This window comes from Stenella coeruleoalba (assembly GCF_951394435.1).
Source record: "Stenella coeruleoalba genome assembly, chromosome: 4".
In the NCBI taxonomy this organism is placed as follows: Eukaryota; Metazoa; Chordata; class Mammalia; order Artiodactyla; family Delphinidae; genus Stenella; species Stenella coeruleoalba.
The window spans coordinates 140,583,774-140,601,036 of record NC_137149.1 but is presented as its reverse complement, the minus strand read 5'-3'; the positions used below and the strand labels follow the sequence as shown (position 1 = coordinate 140,601,036).

The following is a 17,263-nucleotide window of genomic DNA, read 5'->3' as shown; positions in this document are numbered from 1 at the left end:
CTTCCAGTTTTCATATAGCTGCTTATAATTCATTCCTCAGCCCTTATGACACCTTTAGAAAGGCCTTCCCTGCCCTTCTCATGTAGAGTAGCTGCCTCCTACAACCCGTAAATATTATGTTGATATTTTTAAAAATATCGTATATAATTAGCTGAAATTACCTTGGTTTTTTTTTTTTTTTTTGCGGTACACGGGCCTCTCACCGCTGTGGCCTCTCCCGTTGCGGAGCACAGGCTTCGGACGCGCTGGCTCAGCGGCCATGGCTCACGGGCCCAGCCACTCCGCGGCAAGTGGGATCTTCCCGGACCGGGGCACGAACCCGTGTCCCCTGCATCGGCAGGCGGACTCTCAACCACTGCGCCACCAGGGAAGCCCTCATTTGTATATTTATTGTCTAGATCGGAAACTTCTCTCTTTCGGTCATTATTCTTAATTTAGTACTTTCACTGCAGTTGGTAAGCCGTCAATAAATATTGTTGAATAAGGGAATAAATTACTTTTTGTTACCAGAATTAGAGCCCAATATGGAAAATTGAGGGAAAAGATATAGAAAATATCCAATGAATCTTTAACATAGGCAATATATACACCATTTCAGTATGTGTGATCTTAGTCAATTCCTTGTTATGTATTATTAAAAAATAAACATTGATTAAAAAAAAAACAACTCACGATACTTTCCCCCTGTAGATATTGCTCTGGAATCTAACATAATAATTTGAAACCAAATTAGATCATGAGCCATGCGTCGTCTATATAAACAGTATATGTGTAGTGAACTGCTCTTTGCCCAAAACGAGGTCTGACCTTTGCCCTCAGGTTCTGAGAGGTAATTTATGTCATACCTGATAGGAGTATCTTTGTTTAGAGTCCAGGGGTGACCACACTGGATCTTAGAGTGGAGCTGGACACATCAGAAAATATCAGGGTGGGGCAGCCCACATCAGAAAAAGAAGCATATGATTTACGGTAAAAGCTTCAGGTCATTTATTGTGAGACGAGGCTGAGAGCAACCATGTAGGCAATCAATCAGTCAATCGATCATACCTATGTAATGAAGTCGAGTAAAAATCTCTGGACACTAAAGCTTCAATGAGCTTCCCTTGTTGGCAGTACTCTGCTTGTGTTGTCACATGTCAGTGCTGGGAGAGTAATACATCATGTGTACAAGGGAAGCTTTGCGTTTGGAACCCTCCCAGACTCTGTCTTCCTTTGGCTGATTTTTGACCTGTACCCTTTACCTGTGGTAAATTATAATGATGAGTAGAGCTTTCAGTGAGTTCTGTGAGTCCTTCCAGTGAATGATTGTACTTGAGGGTGTCTTTGTGAACACTCCAAACTTGCTGTTGGTGTCAGAAGTCAGGGAAATTTGGAGGACTGTTCCCTGAGACTTTGCAGTTTGGCTAACTCTGGGTATATACCATTAGAGGAAAGAAGCTCATACTTGTCTTATAGATTTGAAGATTTTAGATATGAATGGAATTACAGAGAATAGCTGTTCTAATATTTTATTTCATGGAAGGGTATCAGGGAGGTTATGATTTGCTTCAGTTCACAGACTTGGTTTGGTGGCTGGGTTAGGGTTAGAAATCAGATTTATCAGTCCCAATCTTTTGAATTTCCCACTGTGCTATATTATTTAACACAAGGTTGGCATGATAAGTATCACTGGATATATTTGATACCTATTTTAGAAATAAAATTATGACAATTTTTAAATTTTAAATCAGTAAAACATTCATCAATTTCATAATATCTGATATACAAATATAAACCTAGAATAAAACTTAAGGCTTAATTATATGAGATCTATCTGTGCCTAAAAATACGCCTTTTTCACTAGAGTAGCTATCCTGATCTGAATGGTGTTTATGGTACACTTTCTGGTCACTGGTTTAACAAGCTTACATATTAGGTTTTCTTTGGCAAATTCCAATTCATTGTATATTGGCTAGAATAGTGATGGAAGATTCATAAAATTCTCAGAGCCATATACACTAATAATGGTGAAAAGTAAGCACTTCCACTGAGGCTAAAATGACAACTTTAACAACAACAACAAAAGCACACCTCGGCAATCTTAGACAACTAAACTGGTGTAGAGGTAGCAATTAAGTTCTTAAACATCCCCTCTGTACTACACATGAATACTTTTTCTGGATAACAAATTTTCCCCAAAACATCTGATAGTTTTAAAAAATTGATGTTCTAAAAAGGACAGTATTTTTTGTCATCAAAAGAGTTTGGCAATAAGACATCTCATTCCCAGATAATTGAGATATTATAATATCGTAAGTAAGATATTAGGTAAATGAGATATTCTTTTCCATATACTATAATGATACAGCACAGCACTAGAGATTCTGACAACACAAGAACTCTGCTCATATGTAGCACCGAGTCTTATGGGGGTCTTATGTTCTGTGAAAACCAGCATTTATTGCACATAAAGGGAGTTTTTAAGGGAAGGGCTTTTAAACTTTCCTATTATCAAAAAACATTTTTTTAGCACCTGTTATAAGTAATGTTGTAAAAAAAAAAAAAAGTCTGTGATATAATAAAGTATAAGTATGTTACTTTGTGTTTGCTCTTTAGGTGTTTGGGGCAAGTGGACAGACTCAGTGCAATGAAAGAAATGCAAATGGCATTTCCAGGAAACAATCAATAAATATGTTTGTTTTTAATAATAAGTTTTCAGGAAGCAATTTGGCAGAGATAGATACAGATCAGATTGTTGGGTTTTGAATGACAATAGAGTTAGTGTTTGTTCTATAGACATACACCATTGTCATCTTTTCATGTGTTAGGCAATGAGGGAATATATACAAATTATTGACTGCTTCAATGAGAGTAATCTCAGAGTAGTATGTAGAAAGAATTATAAGTGAAAGTTCAAGAATTGGAATGGTTCTTGGCAAAAAGTTGACAGGTACACCAATAAGAATATAATGAAGTACACTTCTTAACTGTGGAATGCTCAGTTCCCCTGGTACACAAAGAAGAATGAAGGGTAGAAATAATGATCTCACTCTTATATATATATATATTTAACATCTTTATTGGAGTATAATTGCTTTACAATAGTGTGTTAGTTTCTGCTTTATAACAAAGTGAATCAGCTATACATATTATATCCCCATATCTCTTCCCTGTTGCATCTCCCTCCCACCCTCCCTATCCCACAAAAATACTAGAATTCCAAATATTTTAATTGTGATAGCACTCTTTTCCACATTACCATTTTCAGCTCAAGCCAATTACACACAATGTAATTGTGGTATTTTATTGAATGGATCTTGCTTTCATTGGACTTGAGTGCTATATAATAATTATTTATTTGTGTTGCTTTATTGACAGTGACACAAACTGATGTAGTCAAGTGCAGAATCAAAGAGACGGCATCTGTAATGTTGGTTGTCTTTTGTCATGAAAGTAGAATCCCAAGAGACATTATTTTTTCTCCATATGTTAAATGATGAGAAGAAAAACATGCATTTTTAAACTAATAATCATTATATATTTTAATTTTGAATCATGGAGTTTGCTAATTATATATTTTTACTCCCTAGTTTTCTATTTTTATAACTTAATAATAAAAAATACTTTTAATTTATTCCCTTATATAGATTAAAATGAAAATGTTCAGAGTTTACTTTAAAATTCTGTATGAATTCAGATATAGATTTAAAATCCACATAAAATCTGTGGACATATGAATCCATATAAATGTTAACTTTTCCTAAAAAGTTGAAATATTATAACATGATCTTTAAGTTTTAGTATTTTAGTATTGTACTATTTGAATAACATAAAATCATTTACCTTTTATTAGTGTAAAGAGTAGAGTTAGCAACTCTGGGCATAGCTTTAGGAATCTCATTTTGCTATTTTTTTACATTTAAATATGAAAAAATATGCATAATCAAAACAAAATATGCGTTGTGTATGTGTTTGGACTTGTTATGGGCAGCCTTATGAGTAAGGACTGAAAGAATGACGACAAATTTTTGAAAATATGTATTAAAAGTGTATTTTGATGTATGCAGATCCATAAGGTTAATCAGTACTTAGCAAAGAGCAAGCTGTGTCTGGAAATACTTTGTGTCTACCATGTCGAAGGGTGAAGGTAACTCTATTGTAGTGATTTTATATGCTTTATTTATCCAGTCAGGAAATCAAAACCAAATAACTCCTCAGAGCAGTAATTATGAAGTATTGTCATTTTAATTTCTCTTTCCAAAAAATAGCAGTGAAATCGTATCATTAAAAGTATATGCATGTATTGGTGTATTATCCTCTTCCCACTGCATATATGGGTGTGAACAACTCAACTTTTATCAAAATGTATGTACCCAGCCTATTCAGATGTCTGCTTTGGATGATTTCTGTACCTTGTCCCTTTATGTCTCTCATTTTTTACAATTCATATAATTATCTTTCTGGGATAATACGAATTATTTAAAGATGTATACCAAGTTACTTGACTTTATCTTTTTTTCCCAATTAAAAAAAGCCATTGTAATTAATTGTAAAGCCAGTCTCAGAATGTATTTTAGACAGGAAAGTTTCACTGAGGGTCCTCTACAGTAGCTACATCATATGTTTTCAATAATAAAATGACATTTTCTTTTTAGTCAATCTGTGGAAACTCCTATGATTAGATTAGTAGAGAATGAAGCACATATCCTAGCAGCACCTGATCATAATGGAGAATGACTAGAAAATTTAAACTAGATTAACTATCTCTTATTAACTTGAATAATTCTCTCCACTTTTAGACTAAATAAGGATCAGAGCAGTTCTGCTGTGTCATTAAAAATTACATAAACAAGTATTGAAGTCTAGAGCCTCTCATATCTTGCCTTTTAGATATTTTAAGGCTACTTGGGAAGTGCTTTGACTAAAATATAACAGCATAGAAATGCAATTAGTAACATCTTTATAATACCACAATTAGCGAATGTTTTAATAATTCAATAATTTCCTTTGATGGAATTATTTCTTCTATAAGCAACACTTCCTATGTAGTAACATGTCCCAGCTTCGTATATTTTTCACAGGATCATAATGATTATATTTATTGCAATAAAAAGACAAGGCTAAAGGGTTATGGGGTGGTTACATATTAATAGAGTGATCAGAGCTTGTCTTTTCAACTCTGTAGCTTCAGAAGTTCAACTTTATTCTTTCAGCCAGTAGCAGCCAAATTCTGGAGAACTAATTCACAGTAACGAAACACAAGAGACTGATTTATAAATAATGGTACCTACTTTATTTATAAAAGAGATTGGTATTTCTTTACTAGAATACAGTTATCTTTAAGTTCTATGAGGAAAGAAAACATGCCTGTTAGGTTCATTGTTAAATCCCCAGAGTTTAGAAAATTGATCTTTGAATTAATTCATTAATAACTACTTAGTTTACTCTTAATGGCTTAAAGTCATTTGGGAGATTTCATGACTAATTAGTATTCTTGATAGATTTTTAAATGTCTGCTTAGGGAATACTTAGTAATAATTGTGCTTCATTTAATATCCAATTTATGAATATTATGAATTAGTAAAAAATTAGTATTTCCTTACAATTAAATAATCAACTCTTCTCATAATACCCACATAAATCTTACATAAAAATAAATTAGAATATGTATTAAATTAAATTTTCCATGGCCTTTAAGCATTGGTTTAGATATTATATAATAAAATTCTTCTCGGTGTTTCATTACAACACCAAGCCTAACATATCAATTTATCTTAAATGTTTTAGCCACTTTTAAAGAAGAAAATTATGCATTTTACAATGATTCAAGAGCAAATCAATATGCTTACCCTAAAACTGGTTACAAATGTGCTCACGCTAGGAATTTACATTTCCTTTTACCATTTGCCTTCGTTCTCTTTGCTAATGTGAAACTTTTCATCTTTCACTGGGATTTCAGAAATACTTGAGTCTATTTTTGCACTTCCCTAGGACTTACTTATTATACTAGACTTAAAAGAAAAAGAAAGTCTTCTCTTAAATTTGCACTTTCTGGGTTGTTGACTAGATAATTTTTTGTGTAGTCATTGGAATTTGCTATACATTCAGAGACAATTCAGACTCAAGATTCTGACCATCAGATTGGACTTCCCTTTTTCAATTAAACTTTACATTCTGTGTCCTTATGCCTTTATTTATTTTTTAAATTCAAGCCCAGCTTTTAATTTTGTGCAGTATTGGTGCTCCCTCCCCAAATTATTTGCTTTTAAAGTTTCAACTGCAATTGTTATATAAACAGTTTTCCTGTTATTATGATATATATGCCTGGTATATTAATGTTATTAGAAACCCATGGACTTTCATTATTCTATCTTTATTATACAGAGCTACCTAGGTTTTTATCTACCAGAGGATGAGAGACTATTGTTAGTTATCACTTCTAGATATTCCATTAATTTATCAAATGTCTGAAGCACACAGTTGTGCCCTTTTAGATACAGGTCTGACTATTAGTATTAATTAAATGCTGGACTCCTTTTCCACTTGGTGGTTATGTGTGACCATTATTGCTGATCAGTCCTTTCTATCCCTGGTACAGAACTACTTTTGATGCTACTACTTTACTTACAAGTCTTTCCTTGCACAGATCAAAAAAAGTGCATGTCTTCATATTATAAACATACATAAGATTAGAAAAAATACCCGTATGTTTAGCTATTTATTAAAAACAATAGACATTGAAGATATTCTAGCCTGTTTGTGTTTTTTCTGTGTATATCATTAATGCCTCTTTATATCCTTCACATTAACTTTTCTGTTTGAGTAACTCTTAGCTTTTGACAGACTCAGATTGTTTCATTTAGCCATAATGATTATTGTTTGTTTGTTTGTGTGTGTTTGTGTTTTTTATTTGCGGTACGCGGGCCTCTCACTGTTGTGGCCTCTCCCGTTGCGGAGCACAGGCTCCGGACGCGCAGGCTCAGCAGCCATGACTCACGGGCCCAGTCGCTCTGCGGCACATGGGATCTTCCCGGACCGGGGCACGAACCCGTGTCCCCTGCATCGGCAGGCGGAACTCTCAACCACTGCACCACCAGGGAAGCCCTGTTTGTTTGTTTTTTGATGCTCATAATGCCAGAAATTAGCCAGGGAGAAGCCATTTAGGTTGCTTTCTTCGCCTTTCAAAACTTCCTCCAACTTCTTTTTTAGACAAATCTTGTTTTCTGGCAACAAAAGAATGTTCCAGAAATAGTCTGTATTTTTTCTTTCCTTCTTTTTTTCCCTAATAATTAAGGAGCCCTTGTTCTTTTTTGTTGGTGGATACTGGGTAATGAGTTTCTGGACTTCCCCTAAGTGCTGGCTGAGGGCAAAAGCACTGTTGCTGCTATTGGTCTTTTTTAAGGAGAGATCTGGAAAAGATATTTCTTTTAGATCTGTGAGTTCATACTGACTTTTCTTCTGTAACATCACGTTGCCGCATCTGCTCTCTTTTTTGTATGATGTTTCACCAACTTCAAAGACTCCACTCCATTAATAAGAAAGTTGCTTTGTAAGCAAGATATCAAAGCAAGGCAATTTAGAATAAGTATATTGAAGAACACCTCCTCTAGACCAGTGGTCGATGGGCTCCTGCTAGACTGAATGTCAAGGGTCACCTGCAAAATGAGAAAATCAAAACAATGTAATGAATTTTCCAGATTTAATTTGTTCACTTTGTTGGTGTTACTTTCTTCAATTAAATGTTTGGGATAATGGTGACAGAGTTTTTAAGTATTTCCTTGTTACAAAAATAAAATCTTTTTAAACTTTATTTTCAAACTGAGGATGGATATATTAACTGTCAAAATTCAAAAGAGGGTTGAACAATCCAACCTTGAAAAGATCATGTATGCTGTTGGACCTCAGGAACTGCTGGAATCAGGAACCAGAAGGTCTACTACTATGACACTTGTCATTTTTCCAGTAGACTTACTCTGGTCTTAACCATGCAATGAAATCCAAGGCCCCTGGGATGTGCATCTTGCAATATCTATCACCAAACAGAAATTTTTCTCATTTTTCTGAGAGGGCTGTGATCAGCGAGTTTGGTTAAAACGCTCATCTTGGACCATCCACCAAGGACAGGAAGTCTGGCTCGTGTAAGAACCTGGTATCTTCTTCTATAGCTAGGTGGATTGAGTGGGGTGATTCCAAATGAAAGGGAGAAATGCTATGCAAAACGTAGAAGCTTACATTGAGGAAGATGTCCTTACTTGGCATAATTACAAAAACATATGCCAGGCACTCATTTACTTCCTTTGTTCCGATCTTCATTGCTTTCTAAGTGGTGTTGGTTGTGTAAGTTTGCTGGGGCTGCCATAACAAAATACCACAAACTGGATGGCTTAAACAGCAGAAATTTATTTTCTTGTGGTTCTAGAGGCTGGAAGTCTAAGATCAAAGTGTAGGCAAGTTTAGTTTCTCCTGAAGCCTCTTTCCTTGGCTTGCAGATGGCTGCCTTCTTCCTATGTCCTCCCACGGTTGTCCCTCTGTCTGCGTTGTCTGTCCTAATATCCTCTTCTTATAAGAACACCAGTCATATTAGATTAGGGCCCACACTTGTGAGTTGATTTAACTGTAACTTCTTCTTTAAGGATACTCTCTTCAAAAATAATCACCTTCCAAGGTACTGGGGGTTAAGACTTCAGTTTATGAATTTTGGATGAAAACAGTTAAGACCATAATATTGGTCAATGAAATTCAAAATACAAGTATAAAATTGTTTAGGCTAATTTGGAGCTGTATCAATGACTACACTTTCACCATTAAACAATTTTTTTTACCAACGTATTCTTGACTACCTGAATAAAATTCTCTTATTTGGATACTGCTTAATAAACCCTAATAATATTAGTATCCTTATAACATCTCCCTTTTCTAAACTCTTAATTTTCCACAATCAACTTCAGTTATATTTCTTTTGTTGTCTCAATATTCTGTTTTGAATTTTTGAGAATGGCAGCCTATCTTTTGTTGCCTATATTTATAACATCTTTTTATTGCTATATACATAAGCAACTTATTCTCACTGGTTATCCCTGCCACATTATATCATAGAACTTCCAAGAAACAGTTGATTTTGTTTATAGTTTAAATTATTAGATCCCTTGTAATTAATACAGATACAATGTAGTACAATGCAATCCATTATAGTAATCGTTCCCTATAATTTTCATTGACAGATAAAAAGCACTTATATTTGGCAATATTTATCACCTTTGAAACTACTGTGCTCTATTCACAGATAACATGTGTTTCTAAAGTTTAATAATGTTTAATTCTATTTTTTACAGTGAGAGTGGTTTATTTAAAAGTTGCAGTATCCTTACTTTCAATCCCAGGAACTAAGGTGTCCATTTGACAACGTCATTAGGCTTTCTCTAATGAATATTTACTTCTTTAGATATAAATTATGGTAACATTCAAATCAGTGGACAAAGTAATCTGAAATGTTGTGGTATCATTTAATATTTAGGTTGTTTTTCTTGATGTTCTATTTTTTGTACTTTTGTTATTTCCATCCTAGTCTCTAAGAGTAAATTCTTGCTTTCTTAACATATTCACTACCAATCTATATACAGATATGCGAATCAGGACTGTATTCCTCCTTCAAGAATTTCTACCTCTGCACATCACTGTTTTCCCTCAAGATTTCTCAATATACTCTTCTAGTTTACTGTGCTATTTGCCCTCTTGAGAAAAAATGAAAGGGTAACATGATCTAGCTCTGATATTTATGACTTTATGAAAATCAATAATTTTTAATCTGATTGATATTTATTTCTCCCATTCATTCCTCCTAATCTAAAGCAAATGATTGGGAAACAGTAACTGGATTTCCCCTCCCTTCCAAGCATAGTTTAAATTAATATTTCAGGGTTGGCACTGTATACAAAGTTTGAGAAACAATTCATTAAATGTGTCAGAAGACTGTTACACAAATTGGAAAGATAAATATTAGAAAAAGAATCTAAAGTTTTAGTTCACAGACTTCTGTACATTTGAAAAACCTCTTTGTGCATTTTTAATGGGAGTTAAAATTTTTATAATTATTGAAATTTTTATTGGGCTGATCATTTTAAAGCTCATAAAATAAACAATTTCTGGGGTTCAGTTACAGCATTTCCTTTGTAATTTTGAGTACTTTTTCGCTTCATGGCATCTACATGTGGATATTTCCTCAGGTTCTCAGAGTTTTGGTTTCTGACTATTGATTTTGCTTTTTCTTCAGGATGTTTTGAATAATTTGGGATCTTGTGAACTGGATGAAGATGATCTAATGCTTGATTTGGAATTTTTAGAGGAACAGAATCTTCATCCTTCAGGTAAATATTGAATAAATGCACAATATCATACAACTCCGGTCCAAGTCATTTAGCTTTCGTTGATAAGCTAAATATTGTTTAGGCTGCATTCAGTCTTTTCAATCCCCAGTTTCTGTATTCTGTGTGCAAGGCACATGCTAGGTACCCTGGACACATTATTCTGGTGATCTTACAATCTATTATGAAAATATAAATTTGGTTGGAAGATAATTATTAAATAAGAAAAAATTGTAAAACAAAAGTTCTTTCAAAGAGGGAAATTCTAATGAAACAGTTAATGATAAAGTTAATATTTTCTTTTCTGGCAGGGGGGAGACAACAATTATAATCCCATTTTTCATTTATTTTATATAACCAAACGAAAGTTTGGTGGACCAAGTTTACTCTTTCAAATCTTAGCCACCTCAGTAATAACTATGGTGGTTAATGTTAATGTGATAAGGTTAACCTCAAAATTAGTAATTACCAATAGCAACCACAAGTACACACTCATAAACACACACACACACACACAGGGTTATAGTGTGAGATAAATTCTTGCTGAATGAATAAAGAAGGGAGCCCACTATATTTGTAATAGTTTAAATTTGTATTAAGGCATAAAGTGTAATGTCTTCAAATACCAAAATTATTCCTTTTGTAGGACATAGGAATTAATTGTTCACTCAAATTTAGATATTTGACTAGAAAGGCAAGTTTTTATTTATTTATTTTTTACTACTAATAATACCTTGAACTTAGTCATTTTCAAGTTAAAGTAGAAGTAACATTAAAGCTTTAAAATCTTGAGTCATACTGCATACATTTAAGAAAACCAACCTCTTGGAATTTATTGTCCATGTTTTTAACTTTTAGGAATTAGACATAATCTCTGAGGTTGTTTCCAGCTGTAATATTTTATGATGAATTTTTGTTCATGCAGTATTTTTATATTATAAATAATGTCATAGTAACAATTGTCAAAAGAAGGAAATAACAATGTATGTATTTTTTTACACTCTTATTTTAGGCTAATATCAAAAAGGAGCTAAATAAAAATTTTTTCTGCTTAAATGTATATTTAGGATAACCATTTCTTGAGACATTCTTCCTGCAGTTGATTTGACATATATTCTCTTAAAAATGTAGATTTTTCTCACTTTTATGCAGGTACCTTATACAATTTCATCATTCATGTGTATTTATATTGAAAGAGTCACACATGGTGACAATGTATACATTTTGGTGGGAAATATGTCAGTATCTAGCAAAACTATACATACATTTATCTTTAGATCCAGCTATCCAACATCTAGTAATTTAATCCTAACACACTGGAAATATACAAATTAATATATGCAAATAACGATTTATTGCAAAATACTTGCAAAAACAAAATATTGGAAAACCTCAAATGTCCTTCAATAGGACATTGGTTGAATATACAATGGTACACTAAGCAGTCATTAAAAGGAATAATGATGGTGTCGGTATGTGCTATAGCATGATTGTAAGGGTGAAGAACTTTGCAGTGATGAATTAGACAGGCAGTACCTAAAGTCACTGATCACTAACTTCACTACAAGTGTAACAACTAGACATTTTGTCCCTCTTAATGCAATGACTAGAGAAGTACACAGCAATACCACTCCTGCCCACAAGTACTTAAATCTATTTGTCTCTTGATTAAATAATGATTTTACAGGAAATATTGGGGTGAGGAGAGAGGGAATGTTAAATGGAATGATGGGATTGCCAGCAAGCAAACATAGGTATGGGGCATTCTACAGGGTAAATGGTCTGGTTTCTTCAACAAATAAATGGCATGTTAAAAAGAGGAGGGGTACTGTAGATTAAAAGAGCAAATGCCATGTGACATCTTTGTGTCAAAACATAAAACACTATGCAAATATATTTCAGAGTTTATCAGAGAAGTTTGAGTAGTGATGGAATTATTATCACAGAATTATTTTTATTTTGTTGGGTGCTAAATATTTTTCTTTGGTTTTGTCTTTGAGGAAAACTCTTCATAGAGACGCATGTGGTTGAAATAATATGGTATCTGAGATTTGCTTTACCAACAGTATGGAGGAGGGAATAGATGAAACAATGTTGGTAAATTATTGAAAATTATCAAAGCTCGGAAATAGGTGCTTGGGGTGAAACTTTCATTGATGAGTTGTAATGTTTTCTCTATTTTAGGTATTTTTAAAGATTTTCACAATAAAAATAAAACCAAGTAATAAGTAAGCAGAATTATAGACAACATAGACATCTCAGCTGTGTTTGTTAGGCAACCATGATAAAGAGCAAAGAATGCCTTAAAATATAAAAGAGTTAGCTCAATTTATTTGCTTGGGAACAAAAATGAACATTTGTAAACTTTAATTTCTCTTTTATAAAATAATGAGTGCAATGAACTTTATTAGTTTATTTTAAAAAATGATATAACAAATATGATGAATCTCCTGAATCTGCCTCAAGGTGTAGATAACTTGGTTGAAACCAGAACTAGGGCACCTTATGAATCAACTGAGTTAACCAAATTGTTCATAAGATAGATGATGTTACTTTGCATATCTGAAGTACAGTTATAATAAGTGAGATAGTCCTTAAAGTGACTTGGGTTTGTTTAATGTTACTTAATAAAATGAAAACCTATTTCACTTTGGATGTCACATTATGGGGTTTGAAAAAAGCCACAAATATCTGTTTATGTACATTAGTTCAGAAAGAAGAATTTTTGGTTGAATTGGTTTTATACAATTTGGTTTTTTTTAAGCAACATAATTAAAGGTCTTATCAGAATATAAGAAGCTTATTATTGATAAATGATACTGGTAAAAAGCTCATTAATACTAAACATTCTAAAATACTAGTTTAAATAAAAGTCATTTTCAAAAGTCTGAACACTAAAATAATGGTACCATTTAATTCTACTACTTATGTTACTGTGGACATCTTTTAATGTTCTTCTTATTTGATTCTTGCTATCTGTATTTTTATGTAAAAATGAATTATAAGTTTTCAGTTAGATTTTCAAAAGTTGACCAGTGCAGTGAACAATATGAATAATGTTTCATGAATCCTTTTAATATGTAAATATATCTATGGAGTCCTAAATTAACACACTTCCTTCCTAAAAAAGAGGTAGTATGAATAAATAGTAGTATAAATAAAATATCTGTTTTAAAGTGCAGTAAGTGGATATTATCTTTTTTTTTTTTAATGAAAGCAAGAAAGGACAATTTCAATGAAAAAAAGGTGTATGAATTCAAAATGAGTTCCCGAAAGGAGACTTGCCTTAAGGAGAAAAAATAAAAGCAACTATTCTGAATAACTTACTCTGATCTTGGCATTATCTAATATTACCTTTTAAATTCTAATATAAAAGCTAAGATTTTAGATTAAAAAGCCTGTGGATAAGCCTTCCAGATGTCTTTTATTATGTTTTCTTCAATTAATGTTTAAATTACTTTTCTGGAAATTTTTTTATGTTCAGTTAATATGCATCATGTTTAAACATAGGATTATCAATTTGTTTAATACCAGATATTCCATTTCCCCTGTAGTAAATTATTATATTTACTGTTTTTCTGTTTAATGCATCATTTATAATGCACATATGACCAGTTATTTTTTAATTAAAAAATATGAGATGCTATCAGTTATAATTTGATAAATTAAAAAGTATATTAGTGACCTTCCCACTTTTTATCTTTCTTTACTGTCTTATTCATGTTGATATGGTGGTGTTTTTGCCACAGATGGAGTCATGCAAGATACTAGCAGTGATGTTGGTTAGATATACCTCAACAGCCTTTTGAAAAATAAAAGTACTAACAAGATATACTAGCATTTAGTATCTCTAAGACTCAAACAGGTGCCCTGAAAATTTTATTTACCCTGAAATGCATGTTATGAACTACATAATCTGTCAAAGGAAAAATACCAGAAATATATTTTTGCCTAGTTTTCTTTATGTAGTTTTACATTTTTGTGATTAGGATTTTTTTCTATTAATTTAAGCATCTTACAAAATAATCATTCAAGAAAATAAGGTAATGATTAAAGAAGGATATGAAAAATAAAATGAAGCCACAGATAAGTTTGGCACACAAAATGTATACCAGTATTACCTCAGAGACCCAAACATGTTACTTGGAGTATACTACTAGCATATGTGAAGAAAGAAACAGAACCAATTGCATGATTAAAAATATATACCATCGGGCTTCCCTGGTGGCGCAGTGGTTGAGAGCCCGCCTGCCGATGCAGGGGACGTGGGTTCATGTCCCAGTCCGGGAAGATCCCACATGCCGCGGAGTGGCTAGGCCTGTGAGCCATGGCCGCTGAACCTGCGCGTCCGGAGCCTGTGCTCCGCAACGGGAGAGGCCACAACAGTGAGAGACCCGCGTACCGCAAAAAAAAAAAAAAAAAAAAAAAATATATATATATATATATATATATATATATATATATCAATCATTCAGTCAATCAGTCAATGCCCTTTTTAAAATAAAGGAATTCTTGTTACTGAGAACTGAAAGATTCTTAAGGTATAAATTATTTGATATCAATAGTTTCCTCAGCAACTGGTAGCATTATGTTACCAGTTCAGCAGAAGAAATTCTAAATGGTAACACATCAGTGTAGCAAAAGCTAGGAGCTTTATGAGGAGCTTGCTTAATCCCAAAATAAAATCTAGTTCCTTGTCCATAGTTCATATTCCTCAGCTAATTTTTTTTTTTTTTTTTTTACGGTACGCGGGCTTCTCACTGCTGTGGCCTCTCCCACGCGGAGCACAGGCTCCGGACGCGCAGGCTCAGCGGCCATGGCTCACGGGCCCAGCCTCTCTGCAGCATGTGGGATCTTCCCGGACCGGGGCATGAACCCATGTCCCCTGCATCGGCAGGCGGACTCTGAACCACTGCGCCACCAGGGAAGCCCTGGATTACCCCATTTAATCCTAACAACAATTCTCTAGAAATTATTACTGTTCTTGCTTTGATAATGAAGGAATGGAGATCCAGAGATTGTTATTATTGGTCCAGTACTGCAGAGATAATAAGTGGCAGAAGTAGGGTTTAAATTACAGCATGGTGACTTGGTGCCTACCTAATGTTTTCACAGAGCTCTCAATGACCTTTAGTTGCTAGAAAAAGCAGTTATAACAAAACTGAAAAATGTTCCTTTGTAATACAGTGTTTGAGTAACACTATAGTGAGGACAAAATTGGGACAAAAGTCATTTCCTGGGTTTCACCCCCTGGTGCTGTTGCTCTTTTCTGCCTTGAAAGGCTTAGAGTACCTGTTATCTGCTTGGTAGCCATTAGATGGCAATCGTGTTCTGATAATAATGATAGTGACCCTGTCATACATTTGTATTCAGCTTTACAGCTTACAAGGGACTTCAAATATGTTATCTCATCAGATTATCACAATAACACTCTGAGACAGGTGTTAATATATCCCAACTACAGTAGAGGAAGAAAATACTCTATGGTTAAAAACTTACTGAAGTTCGTATAGCCAATATTAACCCAGATCTTAACATGAAATGACGGTTTTTTCACTATCTTTCGGGATCTTGCGGCTTCTGATTTTACATAGTACAAATCTAATATATTTGGTTATATATTTTCCAAGCCCACTGAAAATCATAGTTACATCTTAGAAAAGGGGAAAGGGTTGCTTTAAGCAGACATGCTGAATGTGGTGAAAAATAAATACCACTAGCAAAAAAGCAAGAGGAAAAGGCAAAAAAGCTTTGAAAAGTAGGCAAAGTCATAAAGTAGAATAGTATAGGGTCATTAAATGTAAGAACAGACATCGCCATCTGCATCAGCAGGTCATGAGGCGTTACTGTATTGCAGTATATTATTCCATTGCATTTAAAAATTATTATAGCCTTGAATCATTGAGAAAAAATTATGGTCTGCATACTCTGATAAGATGGTAAGCTATAAAATTCACTTAGGAAATATATCTATCTGAACTGTTTTTATTTAACTCTTTAATATGTTAAGAGGAAACAGTTTCTTAGTTCTTCATAAACTTTATCCAGAAAGTATCATTTCATAAGGATTCTAGATTGCAAAATTGGAGTATATTTTATTAAAATACTTTTTATATAATTTTTATATTTCTCCCCATATTCCTTCCCCCAAATTCTTGCAAATGACTGAATAAACAAAAGGAGAGCTGTGAGAAGGTTTACTAATTATCATTCTTGAAAATTCAGTAATTTATTTATGGCCTACTGGTAGGGTATTAGGGATCATGATATTACTTAAACTCAAGACTGTACAACTGGCTGTAACATCTATTTTCAGGATAGATCAAAATTTTAATGGTTTTTGTTTATTTCTTGGTTTTGGCAGATAAATTTATTGATTGACCAATAATTCATTAATTTGATACTTCGCTTTCAATTCCATTTTTTTTTATTTCAAACTTATCGGTTTTCAATATGATGTTCACCTGGGTGCATTGTTTTCGGTGTTTGGTTCATGATATTAAATGGCATCTTTAAATGACAGAAGAAAGGCCCTAACTGAAAGAGAATTTCAGGTATTATGAAGTGGAGCCTCTCCTGCTTCTGCTCCCCATGAATATTCAGAGTTTTAATGGCTTTGGTCAATATCACACAATTAGTTTGTAGTAGAATGTACTTCAAGAGAATTGCTTCAGCTACAAGGAAGGCTTTTAGATGAAACCGTTTTTAAGGTCTAATAACTATAGCTGAAAAATGTTTACACATTCTGACCTAATTTAATATTAAATGACAATTTTAATGAAGTCATAGAATTTACTTGTAACCTGCTATTGTAGCATTTCATACTGTTATAAACTCTCTTCTGTGCAAAAGGGCAGTCAAAGGCCTAAGTTCATTAGAGGATACAGTCAAAGGAAAAGATTTCTTTCATTCAGCATAGTTTT

The 17,263-nt window shown here is 33.4% G+C and overlaps 1 protein-coding gene across 8 annotated transcripts in view; it reads left to right on the top strand.

Annotated features, from left to right (window-relative positions):
* The window catches only part of CCSER1 (coiled-coil serine rich protein 1), a 1,247,878-nt gene that overhangs the window by 252,493 nt on the left and 978,122 nt on the right, over window positions 1–17,263 (top strand). For all 8 annotated transcript variants that reach the window (XR_013828080.1, XM_079919695.1, XM_079919694.1 and 5 more), the window contains exon 4: window positions 10,250–10,343. Coding sequence is in view for 7 of the 8 variants with exons in the window: in XM_079919695.1 (XP_079775821.1) it covers window positions 10,250–10,343 (94 nt within the window). In the remaining variant the exon portion in view is untranslated. The remainder of the gene's footprint in view (window positions 1–10,249; window positions 10,344–17,263) is intronic.